Raw genomic sequence first — 18,253 nt, 5'->3', positions numbered from 1 at the left:
ATCTACCTAGTAAGAGCTTCCTGGACATACATCTGTGCTAATACATATGAGAGCATATGCACAAATGTGTACCTAGAACAAATAGCACTAACAAGTCTAGAGGATAAAAGATCTGAACAGCTGCACTTGCTTATCCACTCCCTCTCTTAATAGTTGAATGCTTCTCCAGGTCATACATTCCTCAGACCTGCATGAAAATGGCAATTTCTTTTGACAGTCCTGTGGCACAGCTTGGGCCCAGCTTATGAAAGGAAGATATTTAGAATTCATCAATGATACCAACTAATGGAGCTAATATTGGACATGCAAAATACATGTTGGCACAACTTACTTCTCCATTTATACCAGATATCATTTAATAACATCACATACTTTAGTTTAACAGTCTCTTTTTCCTCCCCTCCCTTTTACCTGATTGTCGAATCCGTTGAAGTGTCTGCTGCACCAGGACTTCTGAACGAGGAACTATAACGATGAAGTCTACTTTGCTGAAGTGGCCCAGATCCAGGCTCTGATTGCCACTGTCTGCTATAGCACAAACCTGGGACAAGAGCTTTCTGGCAACTGTAAGCTGTGGCTGGTAAATTTGGAAGGTATCAACATCCAAATCTAGAGTGTGTTTGTTTGAAAAAGAAAACAAAACACAACAAGAAACATGTTTACTTTCCCCCCCGCCCCCGATAAACATGACCCTCCAAATAGCCTACCCTCTATTATCAGAAAAAAAAATATCAATCACCAGACTAAATCCCAACACTCTGGAGAGCTGGGTACAGATCACAAATATCAACTTCTTTTTTTTGATCAAAATATGATCACATGTCAAACCTCAAGTACAGCACTGCCCATTTTTCAAATGCCCTAAGTGTTTTGAGGATTTTTCACAGTGCAACCAAAGGAAGCCTCAATGACAACAGTGAAATGCATTCTGTTAAATGAACCACCACATACATAATATACATGCATGAATATACATAAATAAAGTATATATATGCGAAAAAAATGTGTGTTTGTGTATATACATATATATATACACACATGCATCACTCTAATCTCCTCCTGAAACTTGCAGTTCTTCAGGAGCATCCCTCCATCACTCCTGCTGGGAGAACGAGCCATTTAGATGTTGAGGTTGCTGGGTGCTGAGATTGCTGGGCTCAGAACACAATGGGATGAGAGCCAGCACACGTATTAATCTGAGGAAACTGAGCCTGCATTGATGATCTTGCCAAAAAGACTCTAAAAGGACAGCAAGTAAGTTGGGTGTTTGTTTGTACATCAGCTCTACTCTGAAGTACTGAGCTCCACTCTAAGCCAGCACTGAGATGGCTGTATGTCTATATACTGACCGATAGTAATTATTGAGAGCAGCTCTGCAGAGAAGCACTTGGGGGTACTGGTAGATGAAAAGCTGGACACGAGCCGGCAACATGCACTCACAGCCCGGAAAGCCAGCCGTAGCCTGGGCTGCATCCAGAGCAGCGTGGCCAGCGGGTCGAGGGAGGGGATTCTGCCCCTCTGCTCCGCTCTGGTGAGACCCCACCTGGAGCGCTGCCTCCAGCTCTGGGGTCCTCAGCACAGGGAAGACATGGGCCTCTCCGAGCGGGTCCAGAGGAGGGCCACAAAAACGATCAGAGGGATGGAACACCTCTCCCGTGAGGACAGGCTGAGAGAGTTGGGGTTGTTCAGCCTGGAGAGGAGAAGGCTCCGGGGAGACCTTACTGCAGCCTTCCAGTACTTGAAGGGGGCTTATAAGAAAGATGGGGACAGACTTTTTAGTAGGGCCTGTTGCGATAGGACAAGGGGTAATGGTTTTAACGTAAAAGAGGGTGGATTTAGCCTAGATAGAAGGAAGAACTTTTCTGTGATGAGGGTGGTGGAACACTGGAACAGGCTGCCCAGAGAGGTGGTAGATGCCCCATCCCTGGGAACATTCAAGGCCAGGTTGGACGGGGCTCTGAGCTACCTGATCTAGTTGAAGATGTCCCTGCTTCTTGCAGGGGGGGTGGGACTAGATGACCTTGAAAGGTCCCTTCCAACCCAAACTATTCTATGATTCTATTATACGCTGCAAAGTGAAGAGGAGCAATACACCTAGGCAATAAATCTCAATTATTGAAGGGGGCATTTATTTGTTTGGAGGTTTCTTGATTTTTTACAAAAGGTTAGTCTCAGATTTATTTGAATTTAATAAAGAGAACTGTGGGAATGGAGTTTTGCTTTCTATAGGCACATACCAGAACATTCATATTTCCTCAAATAAAAACATGTTCCTATATTTCAGAATTTCCAGTAGGTAAATTCAATGACCAACAATCCATGTTTCACTAGCCCCTAAATATTTTCAACTTGCAGATTACCAAATTAAATCCTATAATGCCATTACATTTTTTGCTTATGTCAGTTTTTCTAGTACAAATTAAATTCTGATTAATGGACTGCTTACCATAAAAATTGCCTAGGGTAAATTTCTTAAAAAAAAAAAAAACAAAGAAAAAAACCCAAACCTACTGCAAATTTAATAAAAAAGAACTATTGTTGCTTTTTTAGTTAATAAGCCACTTTATCAAATCTTGCAATTTACATGAAAATTGGAAGGTGTTTGGGGTGAAAACCTGGTATGTTAGTTTTATATAGACACACGTGTGTTTGTGTGCAAGCTTATCTCCTGCTCAAACCTGCCTCAGTGTTCATTTCACTAGATCTACTATGGGAGAAAGGTCCCTCTCACCGTCTAGGAGACTTACCTCTCCTTTTTTTTATTCAGGCAGACTCCCAGTAGTTTCAACCATTGTACAGCCATATTTAAAAAACAAAGCTAGCTCAGAATAATTGTTTAAGAAAACATGAATGTGTAAGAAAGCACCACTGCACATCATTACATAGTAAGAACAAAAAAAATTACAGAACCAAAAGATCCTTCTCCCTTCAAGTGAATCCCGTGAGAAAGCTCAAGACTTGTCCTTCTGGGGCTGCCAGAACAAAGTACCTGGCAGCCTTCCTAATTGGATCTCCTGATCCATGTGGAGACTATCAACCACCTTGCTTTCATTCAGAACTAACACTGAGCTGATTAATTTAAGCTAACTAATGTGAATCAAGAGCATACCTTTCTTTCACAGTGAAAAAGCTTTACTGGAGGTTGAATTTGCTTTGATACTAGACCTAAAAGAATCTCAGTGTTCATAACAGCTCAGTGTATCTTTTACCATTACTGTCATAAGAAAAGGAAAGTATGGTTAAAGCTCTGAATAATGGAAGAATTCCAAAGTGGGAAAATGGTAATTAGCATTTTTAGACAAGAAATCCTAGCTCATCTTTTGCACCTAAGTATCTCATCCCATTACAGTGAATAAGACACATATAAATAAGCAAATTACAGATTACACTTGCCTAGCACTTTCAGTCCAAGATCTTAAAACCCTTTGCCTAGAAGTTTAAGCCTCAGAGCACAAGTCTGTAGTACTTATTATTACCATTTTACATATGGAAAGTGAGGAATATCAAAAGTTAAGAAACAGGAGGACACCTGGAGATATCAGGGCAAGAACACAGTTCCCCTCTACCTTAAACCCAAGATTACATTCCTTTTCTAGGTGCAAAAGGGTGAGATGAGTTCACACTGCCAACATTAAAAAGGAACATCTTCTCTACTCTGCCCAGTGCATTAACAGAAGGTGACATATTTTAGCTTAAGAATTACAAAACATAGGGGAAAAAAGTTGAAGTTTACTACAGAGACTTTCTGTCTGAGAAACTGCTGTATTACTACATTCAGGTGGTAGTATTAATATTCAAAGGCTGGCACACTGACCACAGCTGTGCCCTCAGACTCTTCTGAGGCACATGCATTATGACATTTAGCAAACTACTCGCTTTTTTCACATCTTGCATGTAAAAAATTTACCTGGTTCTTGTGTAGAAACCATGGCAATTGCCTCCTGAGATGACACACACTCACTAACATCTCCATTAAAGGGAATAATGACACTTTCCCCTCGCTGCTGTAGCATTTTCTCCAGCAGTTTGTCCAAATCATCACCTAGATAAGAATTAGCAAACGCCAAATTATCTGGAAGCCATTTCAGACAAATGATGTAGAACATTTACGTATACACATGTTCTCACAAAGCTTATGTCGAATCTGCGAAAGGGCAGGGGACTGGAGATACAAGGAAGAGAGGGAGGAAGAATATTTTTCTCTTTTATTTACTGATTTGCCAGTTGAATGAATTCCAAAAAAGAAACCACAGCTGAATAATTTCAGCTCTGTGCCTTTACAGCTAGCAGTGACAACTGATGATTACAAAGAAACGTATGCTATAAAACAACCTCTAAAACCTGTGCTGAAAGCACAAACAAGAAAAGACACATGCGCTTACGGGTGCCCTACCATCACATTCAGCAGTATAAACAGTGTTAAAAATGTTTTGCCACAGGGTAACTCGTACCGCACGGGTGAAGGAGACAGTGCTCCTTTACACACGGTGAATGGAGAGAAAGAAAGAGGGAATGCCTCTCGGGGAGAGGGCAGAGCTGTATTCACGTGCGCTTTAGTTGCTGAACAGGAGACACACCAACCCTAAATAAGTAACTGTCTTGGCTAGAACTTCTGTTTCTTAGGATCACTCACCTAAAGATGTATTCTTGAAATGTGATGCGAGGAAACTAACTTTCCCTGTAATGAGCTCATAACTGATCTCTTTTAAAAATTCACTGGTGGTAAGCATGCTTTCTGCAAGTGCCCTAGATTGATATTGACCTGGAGAAGAGGGGGGAAAAAAAGCAAGAGCAATCTTTAACACAGTGCACTATCAACACAACCTTTTCATACTAGAAGTGTGGGCTGATCTTCAGTCATGGATCTCCACTGTCTTTACTCAGCAGACTGGGAGAGTAGTCTCAAGTCTATTTTGCTAGTGACAGAAGAATTACTTATATTGGTTTAGCACATCCTTTGCAAGCTGTTGCCCGTAGTTTTTGGTGACAAATGATACAAAAAAAAAGTATTTGTACCTTAGATGGAATGGAGAATTCTGGGTAAATATGAAAAAGTAATTATTCCTAGTGTGAAAAAAGTAAAAAATTGACATTACTGATTTATCTGCCTACAAAGAAAAGATGACTAGTCAAAATTCAATTCCATTCAGACACAATCATGCACATACAAATATCACAGCCAGTCACCAATGTGGAATTTAAAAATCAACATGGTAAAAAGGATAAAAAGCATGTTCTGTTTTACAGTGGTCTGCAGAAGACTGTGGTCAATCCAATACTGCCATGTGAAATAACACAGCTCTTACACAAAACAGAGAAAGATGAACTGACTGTTTTGTCACTGGGTCACTTCAAGATATTTTCTAAGTTAGACACACAAACACACAAACTCTTAGGCCTCTCAAGGAGTAGTAATGATTAGCACACAGCTATTTTTCTAGATCCTCATGCACATCAGTACTCCAAGTCTTAATGGAGGAATAGTAAACTGGGACATTGCAGTGTAACAACACAAAGGAGAATAAAAAGAACAAAAGGGATTTAAGAGCTGGAACAATGACTTGAGAAAATAAGTTCAGCAAAATTCAATTGGTATTTGAAGCGTACTGCCAATATACCCACCTAGTACTACTACGCAGAATTCATTTCCTCTTATCTTTGACGCACAAATGGCAACTACATAATCTGGTAGCTTTTGCTGATGTTTCATTTCATTGAGAGACCTCAAGGTCTCCGAGATGCCCTCTGCCAGTGAATTCTGGGTAACGACCACGTGCACAAGGTCCCGGGACACACTAGCGATTAACCTAGCAAGCCAAGGGAGTTGACCTGGTGACACAGAGATACACTGTGCGCTCATTTGCAAGGATCGCTCTCTCAGAGTGAACTCCTGCATAGCTTTCAACATGATCTGCTCAAATTCTTCCCTCAGGGGTATCTGGTCAGGACCTAAATTGAAAACAAACAAACAGAAGAACAGTATTGCATACCAAAATGTTAATAACCAGGAAGAATCACGTCTGTCTTGATCTGACAAGCTCCTTCACCATATTTTTTATATTGACAAAACCCACTCGCTACTCAGCGGATATTTACCCACATGGCTTATTCTTGGTTTTTCATATTAGAAGCCTCCCTCTCCCACCATCTGCCCATCTGCCTTTTTTTTTTTTTTTTTTTTTTTTTAACAATGAGGTGTTGCATCTCACTCCTAGCTTTTCTACCTTCAGAAACTGGTGGAACAAACTAGGGAGTGCGAAAAATATGTGCCTTTTGCCTGGAACAGAAAGATTAATCACATAGCCTGCATATGTTATTTACAGCAGAAAACTCAAATGCTTATCCTCAGCAGTCTAATCGCAGCCATGCACTATGACAAAGCCTGTCAAGTGGTCTTCGTTTTGCTTTTTTTCATCATGTATACAAGTAGACTAAGCATGGATGTAAATAAACAGGTTTGACCTCTTCTTTTTAGTTAAATTAGATTAATTTAACAAATCTTCAAACTTCTAACGTAAACAGGTATATCAACTTTAGATTTTCATTCCTCATTTGTAAACTGTATTGCAAACTTGAATCGGAAAATAGAAATATAGGCTACCCTGTCTTAGCATCAGTCCCCCAACTCAGCTTCAGTTAACATTTTGCTCAGTAAGATTTGTTTCATTGACAAAGATACTCAGGAACAGATAATAATATTCATGAACACAGAGTAAGAAGTAACCATAGCTTAAATTGCCAAGATCTCATCTCGGTGCCAAAGGAGACAGCTTCACGCTTCAGCAGCTTGCTTTTCTATGACAAAAAGGGGGGGCTTAAATACCAGAGATATGTGAAATGCTGGGTTTAGTTTTAGGTTTTCTTTCAGGGCCAAAGTCAACAAGCAAAAAGGGCAGTGAAAAAAAGGAAACAGAAAGGTTGTGTGAGAAGCAAGGCAGGGAGCATGTAAATAACCTACAGTACAGAATCTGTAAAAACTGCCGCTTGTTGTCATTTTGCCTTTTTGAGAAGTAACATATGGAAAGTGTCACTATCCAATTACCATAGGATGGTAGGACAAGTAGAGACTTGTAAATGCAAGGCTGTTTTCATTTTTGATAAAAACGAAAAGTTCTGATGAGTCTAATTTAATGCAGTGTGGGCATAATTCTCTCTTTATAGTTCTCTTTTTTGGAAGTATATTTTTTTTCCCTTCTAAGAAAACATCACACATTCTAGGTCTTTGAAGATCTCAAAACAGAAAAAAATAGACATTTATTGACAGAGAGATAAATCATCTTCTGCAGAAATAAAGTCTATCTACAGCACAACCACCACAACAAAAAAAGATGTTATACACTAAAAGAAATAAAAGCAAGCTTTTGCTGATTGAGGGAGGTTACTTAAGAGACAGGCTCTAGACACAGGGGTCATCATGAATCCAAGAAAATGAAAGTAGTTGTACAAATGGAAAGACTTCTGTATGAGAACACATGGAATTTCATTCAGATAATTTATAAGAGAAAAACTTTTAAAAATACTTAGTTATCAGAAAGGCACTGATACTGAAATTAGTGAAGTGTTTAATACCACACTTGGCTCGTGGAAGTCTTTCTCCACAACTGTCAAGAAAAATAATGGAACTACTATCAGATGAGATGGAAGGCAAAATGATAGATACAGATTTTGATTGTGAACAGTTTCATAAATACATATCAGGAATCTGTCAAGGTTAAAAGGGAATATTTGGAAGCTTCTGTACAGAAATGAGTATGCAAAGGGTCATCTTGACTTCAGAAAACAAAACTGCAAAACAAATAATACCATAAAATATTAGTATCTGAAAAAGACCTTATTAACATAGTTATGCTTCCAAAAATACCTACAGTTTAAAGACAACATATTCAAATGTCATCCATTTCTGGGTAGACACACTTCACAGGGCATCCCACAGAGAACTACTCCCCCAACCATTTAAGACCAGAAGAATTGCTGGGATAACCTCTTGCTTTGAGTGTCTGAATACCCCTTACACTGAAGACAGAGGCTTGTTCCTGCTTTGAGTCTGGATGTGCATTCAGATACTGAAACTACAAAAAACCCTCTGGGTGTCACAGCATACACGTAGTCAAAGCGATTCAAATGTACCACAACAAGAGAGAAGGGAGAATAATTTTATAATTCTAAACAGGTAGTTAACAGAAGGTCCAGAAATCTCCTCCAGCTGAAAAACCAAAACACAGACCTTAGCACTGCGAAGGATGAGATTGTGTTTGTAGAAACGGTGGTGCAACAGTAAAAAGCAGACAATTACAAATGATAGAATGTAACCCAGACTGCAAATATGCACATTTTGAGGTATAAAAACAAAGCTTGCGAATACTTCACTATGAATGCTGCCAAAGATAACAAATGTGAAATTGAATAAGTACAGGAGACAGACTGTAAATACTACTGAAATCAAACACAGCTCTTGATCTTTTTTCACTTATTCCTTTATCACAGTGAGTGGAATTTATTTATAGCAATGCTATGTCTCACAATCACAGCTTTAACTGTGCATACTCTACACAGCAGGTTTAAAATGAAAGCATCAGAAATGCACTTATTTCGTTTAATTTGATTCGTAATATCGTTGTGAAAGGAATTCTCAGATATCTTTTTTTCAAAAAAGGAGCACTTTCATAAATAATATTCTTATGATCTGTGATCACAGTCATCTGCAAACATATTTTGTACAGGTAGCAAGATCTGAAAAGAATAGGCAAGACTCAGTATCTATTTCACTCTTCTGTCTGCTTTTTAATCTTTGCCTTTATCTTAATTCTTTCACAATATGCTCCAGAAAAAAAGGAGTAACTTTTTAGTCCTACTTTCTCAAGAAAAAAAGAGGCTCACATGAGTAAACTGTTAATTTATGTATGTATTTGCCTCTTCTCCTTGTCAAATACTTTTGAAGTTGGCTGTCCTCCAATTATCTTTAATCTGCTTTGATTTTATAAAATGGGATAAAGGCTACAGTTCGGTGCAACTGTCACAATTCCAACAGTTTTAAGTTTGTAGCAATATTCAAACCAGCAACATGTTTTGATCACCACGCTCTGCAGAGTATTTTTACTTTTCTCCTCATTAGACTCTTTAATCTTACAGTGCTGGCACCCATCTCCACATAAGGCCAAACGGAAAACTATTCAGCTTTGCACAGCTAAGAACAAAAGCCAAACTAAACACCTGCTAATAAGGGAAATGCTTTATGTTGAAGGCATGGTGCTCACTAGACACAGCTCAGTTCAGCTCCAGAAGCTTTGCATGAAGCCTCCTCTAGTTTGCAGCAAGTACAGACTTGCTGCATCCATCTACGGTTGGATTTGCTCTTGGAGTGTCGTTCACTGACTCAGTGAGTTTCAAGAAATAGCTTATTTTTAATTGGAAATGCTGCATCAGCTGACTACCTGTTTCCCCACAGGAAATTTGCAGGCTGCCTCTATCAATCCAGAACTGTGTGAAGCAGCTGGTTTTAACATGCAGACTCTACAAACTTTCCAGTGAAGATGAAAAACTCAAATAACAAATTTAAGCCCACAGAGAAGGGCAACAGAAAAACATTCAGCCTGTAAAAAAAATAAAGAAACCCTCTGTCAGTTCTAACATGGCATCCAATGGACTACTGAGGCAGATAAATGATAAATAAAGAATGATAAATAAAGCAAATGAGTCACTTAGAGTATTACAACACAGCAAATAGCCTCCTTCCTGTCTGTAACAGTACTGCATCAAGGAAGAAAAGCAAATCATAAGAATCCATGGGTGAAACCTGCACAGAGCACATTTGCTCCCCAATTTATAGGGTTATCACCAGTTGTGCTTCTTTTGAAACATTTGCACATTTCATACCATTATGAATTACAGATGCCCTAACAGAAGCCCAGTGCAGGAAAAGCAGTGTGCTTTTCACAAAAGTTATTTCACACTCCTCTATGGTAGGCAGCATCTTTTCAAATACAGAAGTTAAGACTGAGACTGCTGTGAGAAGTTTCCCAACACTATCTTGCATTACTCTTTAACTTCTAAAATATTACTGTTAACACTGCCGCTTTTTACTCTAAGGTCAGGAATAATTTTTGGACCTGCAATAAGAGAAAGAAAATGTGGTTTGCTGGTTTACTCTCAAACTTGCAAAGAGTCCATTCGAAAAACATTTACAAGAATGAGATATTCACTGAATCACTTGCCTTAGTCTGAATAACAAATGTGGTTTTCATGTAAACGGTGCTGTCAGCAAAACAATGATGACCATCACACATCTGCCAGCATTTGTCACAAAACTAAATAAAGAGCTGTGATAACTGATGGTTTAATACCCTAAGCAAATGAGTTATCTGCATTGCAAATCCATTTTCACAAAGGTGACCTGGTCAATCCCCATATGGAGACCAGAAGCAGTATCAGCCTTTAAATTCGCTTCGCTTCTTCAGTCTGATGAACAAAGTAACAAAGTCACACACGCTAGATGGAGCCACTTACCTCCTCCAGGCACAAAAATAGCCAGAAATTGGCTCTGAAACCGACATAAAGAGGGTGGGGAGAAAAAAAGGACAATCACAAATAAAAGCAAGTGCTTATGACAAATTGCTTACCTAGTTGGACAAGATACTGGATAGTTAAAAGAATCATGTTCTCCACACTTAGCAGCTGACTGCTGGTCAAACCCAAGAGATCCAAATCCTTGTTTTCCAGCTGTGGAATCTTGTAGCAATTCACCAGCAAGGGACTTACAACAATATCACCAACATTTCCATAGAAATAAGGTAAAGTGCCATAACCTTTGATAAAGAAAACAAACACCCCCCCCAGAAATTTACAAAATATGCCACTACATGAAATCTTGCACAACGTATACATTTCCAAACTTCTCCTTAATGTTATCTTGCAAAATATACTGCATCAGTAACTGTTCTTGGCATTATAATTGCTTACAAAATAAATGAGATAGGCCGGCGATCCTTTGCTGTATTTTACAAGTGATCAGATAGATTTGCAAAAACTAACAATAATTGGATACCAGCAGGATAATAATTATTGTTATGCAAATACAGATGAGAATATTATCTATTTGGGTCTTATCCTGACCTTTAAATACAGATTCTCCATAATACGGTGTACAAAAAAGAAAAATCAATGGAAGCAAAAGTACATTGATCTTAACATTATAAAAGCAGCATAAGTCACATTAGCATTGATTCAGCCACTGTGGCATTGCTGTGATTGATTTAACTTTTTTTTGCCACATTTCCATTCTGTTTTCATAAACAGGTTAAATAAACATCAACAACTAAATTGATGTTCTGTAAGGTAAAGCACATGAGCACAAGCTAACTCCTCTTTTCCTTGAGAATGTTTTCATTTTAAAAAAAATTCCACACAGGTTTTGCCAAACCCATCCATTTAGGTACATCTGGTTCTGTACTATTAATAGGACACTGTTTCTCAGGGCCACTAACATTTAGCCTAACTGAGGACTTCATTGGCAACTCTCCAAGAGCCTAAGGGCTGCATTCAATTTGCACTTAAGCTGATGACTGTAGGCACCCTTGTCTTTAATAAGGAAGTGTTTCTCTGAAAACCGTTAAAGCACCATGCTAGAGCTTTAGAATGGGCTTCCAGAAAACACTGCTAAGCAAAACAAACTAGAAGTGTAACCCTGTCCTTGATGGATTTACTAGTGTAGATGGTCCTCTTAAGTCTCTGGGAATTGCGTGTATTACACTTATCTCTGCAAGTGAGGATTTGAAGAACTTCTCCATTTCTTCAGCAATGATAAATTATTCCATGGATTATATTGATAGGCATGTTATGTTAACAGTGAAGCTACTTTATACAACCATCTGTACTACGCTGGACTGAGAAGAGATCTAGAGTCAAAAAAAATCACTTATCAAAATTTTGGCAGTACTAGCTGACCCGTCTTTTGTTATATAGTATGCCCAAATAGCTCAGGTTGAAAGTGATATAAACATTACGAGTCATACTTTTAAAGTAAAAGCAATGTTTTTCTAAGGGTTAACAATATATTTTATACAGGTAAAGGATTTTCAAAGCCTGATCTGTTATCTCAGTTGCTTACAAGAAGTACGGACTATAAAAGACAAAGTTAGTTATTATTTACTTCTGATTACTCAGTTCAAATCAATTTTCTGGTTTTCATGCAGAATCCCTGGGCTTCAAGATCTGGACTATAAATGCTGCAGGAAATATTTGCTTGTTTTGTAAGTTGTTTACACTGGAAAGCTATTTTCACTACATGGAGGTATTTCTGTTGTTGGACTGTACAAAACTTCAGTTTGACCAGACATTTTGTATGAATTTGACGTAGCCGTGACCCATTTGCAAATCAGGTTCTCCAGAAATCACTTAACTTCTGATTTTAAATGTTGAGCAACTAAAGCAAACCATCCATGACAAACTGACTTCGTATTGTACTGAATGCCAGAACCAACAAAAAGAAATCAAAAAACCCCTTCTCCTAGGGGAGCATGTATTTGTTCAAAATGCAGCATTTGATTCCCCAGTGTAAGACTTACCTATCAGAATCACTGGTCTGACTCCCGAGTTATTCAGCAGGTTTTCAGGAACTATTACAGTCTCCCCTGCTGGGATGGGTTGAGGCTGTAAAATTCCAGTTAGCATGGATTGAGGAACTGGGACTGACAAAAGAGGGTCTATAAAATAAAGAAAAGAGAAGCTTCCATTACTAAAAGGCTCATACTGTGATTTGGCCGTATGAACAAATAAAAAAAAAAAAAAACACCACTGCAGATCACTAACTGTAATAAAATTCAAAAGGTCTCTGCATTTCCTGCTATAGTTTTAAGTAATTTAAATTAGGAGCCTATATCCTCCTGTAGTCCCACCCCTAAAATAAAACTTTTTCTGACCACTGTATTGTTGGTGGGAATGAGAGAGAAAACACAGGTTTGAATATGCTTCTTTAAACAAAGCCAAGTACTATGCCCAAAGGCCACCTCTAAGATGGAGGCTATTTCTCAATATTGCCTCTCAATACAAGGGAAGAGACTGTTCTGACTTCTGACTAGAATATATGTAGATAAGAAAAACAAAAACGGGCCAAAATCTCAAAGCTGTCCTTGGAGAGTTATTACAAGGATAAAAACTAGGCTTTACTCATGAAAGAGCAAGAGCAGCTTTCACAAGTAAAAAGAAACAAAGTGCAAGAATTTTGTAATCTGTAATCAGGTTTCAGCGTGAGGTCTGCTTCAGAAGTTTCTCAGGCTTCATTTGGTGGTTTGTAACAAACTTTTCAAGCAATGCCATCAATAGAAAAGCATCAAAGGCAGCATGAATGAATCCATGTGTTTTAGCAGTGGAAACTGTTTATCAAACAGAAAAAAATACTATGAAAGACACGTGGAAAATGGAGTGCACAGAAGAGGTAGTAGATTGGCAGAGACAAACTCAACAAAAGGGGGAGATTGCCTTATATCAGGTATCTTCAGCAGGTCTCTGAAGCTAGAAACCTACAAAAGCTGCAATTGATTTGAGGTGCTCTAGTAGGCAGGCCTGCACTACCATGTAACCCTTCTTCCTATAATGAGTATCTCTGAAAATTCATTCCAAAATATTTCTAAACCAAGCCCTCCAAAGCAGAGTTAAAAATACATTGTGCATGTTAACAAATGGCTTTTTTTTTCTTCCTTGTATGTTTATTCTCTCACTCTATAGAGACAGGAATAAGTAATTGTTTATTCCCCTTTACAAAGTATGCTGAATCCCAGAACTGGAAAGTGCTTAAATAGTGAACAGTTTTATTAATAGTTATGTATAAAGAGGTACCTACATGGAAATTGATGAGTATTCACACATACATGTGATTAATCCTATTTCATATCATGATGTTACATATCCCTCTTACAGCTTTTCCATGCACAACAGATATTTGGTCTCACAAACTTCATGCTTTTAACTGAAGATGACCTAGTGGACATCAGTGTGCTCTGTTAGGCCAAAGTTATACAAAGCCTTTTTTTCCTGTGAAGGAATGGAGTGTACAGTTTCTGTAGCATGCCACACCAGACAGACACAACATCCAAGGTGAAGGCTAATGAAAGTCCTTGAAATATGTTCATATATCCATACACTTGTACAATTTTAGAAGAACTGAGTTACATTTGGGGGACTTAGATAGCTTTGGATTTTTATTAATATTATTTGCATCTTCCTTTCCTCTCTCTCCTCCAACAGTTTCATTTTCCCCGTGTTCCATCTTAGATTATGGCAACAAGGACCAGACAGTCATGTGTGCTTTTCTGGGGCATCTGAAAAACTCTCCACAGTGTCCTTAACTACTTCAGCAAGGCCAGTTTTGTTTTCTGTGCAACACTTAAGAGAAGCAGCATAGGGCTACTGGTCTGGCTGACTACAGGTTTTTCCAAATGACATCTCTGTATTACTCAAGTTTTACCTGTTCTTGCCGAAGGCCGAACTGTAGGAACAGGTACTGCTAAACCAGGAGGCGGGACTGGGGACCCAGGAGACCATCCCCGGTGACGTTTCTTTGGTGGTCCAGAACTGGACATTGATGCTGAGAAGGAAAGCAAAAAATAATTCTAAACCCATCCTCCCAAATGACCAGATTCCAGCCCACATTTCCATTTCACACTGGTGTTTAGCTGGTATCACATCACAGAGCACCAGAGGTTTACACCTAGATTTACACGAAGCCAGACTATGAGGTCAAAAATGTTGTTACGTGTGTTAAAAAGTACAACGTTATCATTAATGGTCGTGCCAAAAGCCAAATGGGTCTGTAAAGTCTGAATTGTAGAAAAAGGTATGATGGGAAGAAGAACAAAATCTCAAATTTCAGGCTCAACAGCCAGTGCCGCTTAAAATAAAAGAACAGAGAGGTTTTCTTTACCTTGGTCTCCAGCTGCACAGCCAGGACTTGGAGATGTCGAGTGAGGCATTGGCCGAGAGGCTGTCGAACTCAATACATTATTTCTTCCTCCATTAGCGTTTCCATTGGCAACATCAGTGGCACGCAGTGAAAGAGGAGCTGAGTATAATAAAATACAGAGCATGTGGCTTGAGACAATCTTGAAAACAAACAAACAAAATAATACAGCCACATGCAGACACAAAAGAACAAGGCAAGATGCGTGACTGAAAGAAACATTCTCCAGGGAAAGCATGAAGTGTACTTGGCAGAGAATAATTTGGGCACAGGCTGCAAAATCCTAACCTTGAAATGAGGTCTCCAGATTTCAGGGTGGGGAGGATAGGTGGAAGAAAAAAATCCAAAACAAACTCCACCAAAATAAAATAGAAAACTACAAGCAAAAAAAGTTATTGGGAAGTTTGTGACACATTTTTTTAGACACTGAAAAATTAAAAAAATGCATATCATTAATTCAGTTTATAAAGATTTGTCAGCCACTTTGGTGCATCTATATATTTTTCCCCCAGTTGTCCATGTGCCATACACAGTAATTCACTATGTGGCTCTCATCTAAAGCCTTAGCAAAGGAGACTGGACAGGGAAGATGGGGCAGTTTGCTGTAAAGTATACATGGTCTGAGCATTACTGAGGCAAAGGATGCTTAATTTTGCTACCTCTGCCTAAGATGATCCTTCAGTCCCAGCAAGACTGACACCCTGGCAGGGCCCACTATATCCAGATCACAAAATGAAACTACAACAATGGAGGATCACAAGAAATTATCCTCACACTTGAGCTCCTTCTTATTGCTTTTCAGAGCCTAATTTTTGCAGAAGGAAAAAAAAAAAAAACAAACAAAAAGGCACAAACTGCATAGAGCTGACATGAAGCCCAGTGGGGACTACAGCTCCTTGCCATTATCTGCCAGCTCCATAATGATTTAGCCTCCAGGAACATACTCCAGAAGCAACAGCAGGAGATGGTGCAGCAGCTTGCTGATGTCAGCTGCAATAGAAAGCACTTGAGATGTGGGTATTTGGCTTACAACAATGCAAAGTGGAACTCTCCAACCACAGTCATCCAAATAAATTGAGGCACAAGATTCCCAGGTTGCCAATTAGCAAAATTTGAATAACATCACTTGCCCATTGCAAGCTCCCCATTTGTACTCTCAGTCAACTATTTGGTATAGACAGATATGGTGGATGTGGGTCAGTCACAGAACTGGTTGAAATGGTGTGAAGTAATTTCAGTGCAAGATAAATTCTCTTACACAGGTATGGAGGGGAAAAGAGTATTTTACACAAAGAACTGTTAACGATTCATCAGATACAACATAATAATATTATGTACATATAACAATATATGTTGTATAAAACAGCATATATAATACACCTTGTATAAAATGTAATGTTCATGTGCATATATAAACCAAATAAATTTGTATTTTTTCTTATTCAAGCATACTTCCCTGTAATAAGCATGATGGGTTTTTTTCATTGCTTAAAGGACTAACCAGCTAATGTAATAAACAATCAGAATACCACAACAGAGTACCAGCGAGGGATTTAGATGCCACAGTTGAGGGTTCTAATTATTAAACACACAATACAGAAATGAATAATTAAAACAGCACAGATATTAAAACTCCTTTAAATGAGACTAAATTCTATTAGATGTATGTGGAGGAACGGTACCTGTTACAGATGCAGAACAACACACAGCTCTCAGTTACTGAGGCAAGAATCAGTGTGATATCAAGAGGTGACTTCTGTGCTCTTTTAGATATCTTAGAAAGTGCAAAGAGGGATATGACATGCGCTTTTACCAGAATGCCAAATCTGAAAGCCAAGGCGTGGCTCAGTTTGGGGACAGCAACGGCCATGGAAAATTTCTCTTCAGAGGACCACAAGAATACGAGAGATTTGCAGAATGCTAGTGAATGTTTTCCTTTCCTTTTTCCATCAAAAAGATGACTCCTTATTTCTTGGCTGTTAAGCTGGTAATTCCCTTGGCTCTCAACTATCCTGGAAAGCAAAGCCATACCTGCAGAAAATGCCTTTCCTACGAGCTGTACTGACAGAGCCAGAGGTTTCATAATGTTCTTGTTCCGGGATGGGTCTTGAGTTCCACTTAAGTTAACAGCAGAAGATGATTTTGCTGGACTGAATACTGAAGAATCTGAGAAAAGAAGTTATTTAATTAAGTAATGATTACAAATTATATATATATATGTGCATATATAATTTGTATTACATACACAGGAACAGTCATACACATTTATCTAAACTCATGTCTGCATGTAATGCAAACAATTTTTTTACACTACTAAGAAATATCCGTATATCTCTATTTTTTAGGAGTTGTAACAAACATTTAACTGGACATTTATCATGTCTGCATGTAATGCAAACAATTTTTTTACACTACTAAGAAATATCCGTATATCTCTATTTTTTAGGAGTTGTAACAAACATTTAACTGGACATTTATATATAATTTTATAATCTACTGAACCCATCATTGATCTCTTCTACAATATTTTGCATTCACATACACTCAAAAAATATTTTAACTGCAGAAAGGGCTATGTCATTGCTCCTTAAAATACCCCCATGGGATAGGCAAGTAAACACAGTTATCCTATGTTACAGATGTGAAAGCTAAGGCAAAGAGCTTATGTGACTTGCCCCCCAGCAAGCATAGGGAATAAGCACTGGAATAAGTTGCCTAAAAAGGTTGTGGGATCTCCATCACCTAAAATTTTCAAGAACAAATTACTGAACCTCTGTCAGACACAGCTGAGCTTGACTTAGGCCAGAAAAAAAAAATATCAAATACATAACCTCCTTACAGCACTACTGTCTAAAAGGCTATGAAAAGTGTATGTCCATTTATAAGTCTGGGTAAGAAATGAAGGGTATCTGAACCCAAACTCCTTGCATGAATTAACAAACAGCAACTCCTTAGAGCACTTTACCAAGGCTGAAAAATATAAACCTTATTTTATAGATGGATAAACTGAAGAACAAACAAATTCTAATACTTGCCCAATATGAAACTGTAAATCAGAACTGATTCCAAACCCCTCAGCATGTAGGCCCCTACTTTAACATCAGGCATTTAATATCCACAATTTACTTCAACAACAATTCAACATTTGGATGCTGATACACTTACAAATCCAAATTCTTAACAGGAGTGAAAGAATATTAACTCAGCATCAGTCCAGAAAGTAGTTTGCAACAAGCAGGCAAAGTAGGCTAAGTTCACCTACAGATGTCCTAGTAAAACAGCCAGGTAAAGAAAACAGAAGGC

General features: G+C 38.4%; 1 protein-coding gene across 5 annotated transcripts in view; it reads right to left on the bottom strand.

The window, feature by feature from the left end:
- GREB1L (GREB1 like retinoic acid receptor coactivator) overlaps positions 1 to 18,253 on the bottom strand; it is a 144,292-nt gene that overhangs the window by 32,165 nt on the left and 93,874 nt on the right. For all 5 annotated transcript variants that reach the window (XM_049829082.1, XM_049829094.1, XM_049829107.1 and 2 more), the window contains 9 exons: positions 16,982 to 17,116; positions 14,915 to 15,052; positions 14,459 to 14,578; positions 12,561 to 12,698; positions 10,617 to 10,802; positions 5,623 to 5,949; positions 4,634 to 4,762; positions 3,908 to 4,042; positions 412 to 609 (listed from right to left, as the gene is read on the bottom strand). In XM_049829082.1, the coding sequence (XP_049685039.1) occupies positions 412 to 609; positions 3,908 to 4,042; positions 4,634 to 4,762; positions 5,623 to 5,949; positions 10,617 to 10,802; positions 12,561 to 12,698; positions 14,459 to 14,578; positions 14,915 to 15,052; positions 16,982 to 17,116 (1,506 nt within the window). The remainder of the gene's footprint in view (positions 1 to 411; positions 610 to 3,907; positions 4,043 to 4,633; positions 4,763 to 5,622; positions 5,950 to 10,616; positions 10,803 to 12,560; positions 12,699 to 14,458; positions 14,579 to 14,914; positions 15,053 to 16,981; positions 17,117 to 18,253) is intronic.

Source organism: Accipiter gentilis, chromosome 2 (genome assembly GCF_929443795.1).
Source record: "Accipiter gentilis chromosome 2, bAccGen1.1, whole genome shotgun sequence".
In the NCBI taxonomy this organism is placed as follows: domain Eukaryota; kingdom Metazoa; phylum Chordata; class Aves; order Accipitriformes; family Accipitridae; genus Astur; species Astur gentilis.
This window is presented reverse-complemented; position numbering and strand designations above follow the sequence as displayed.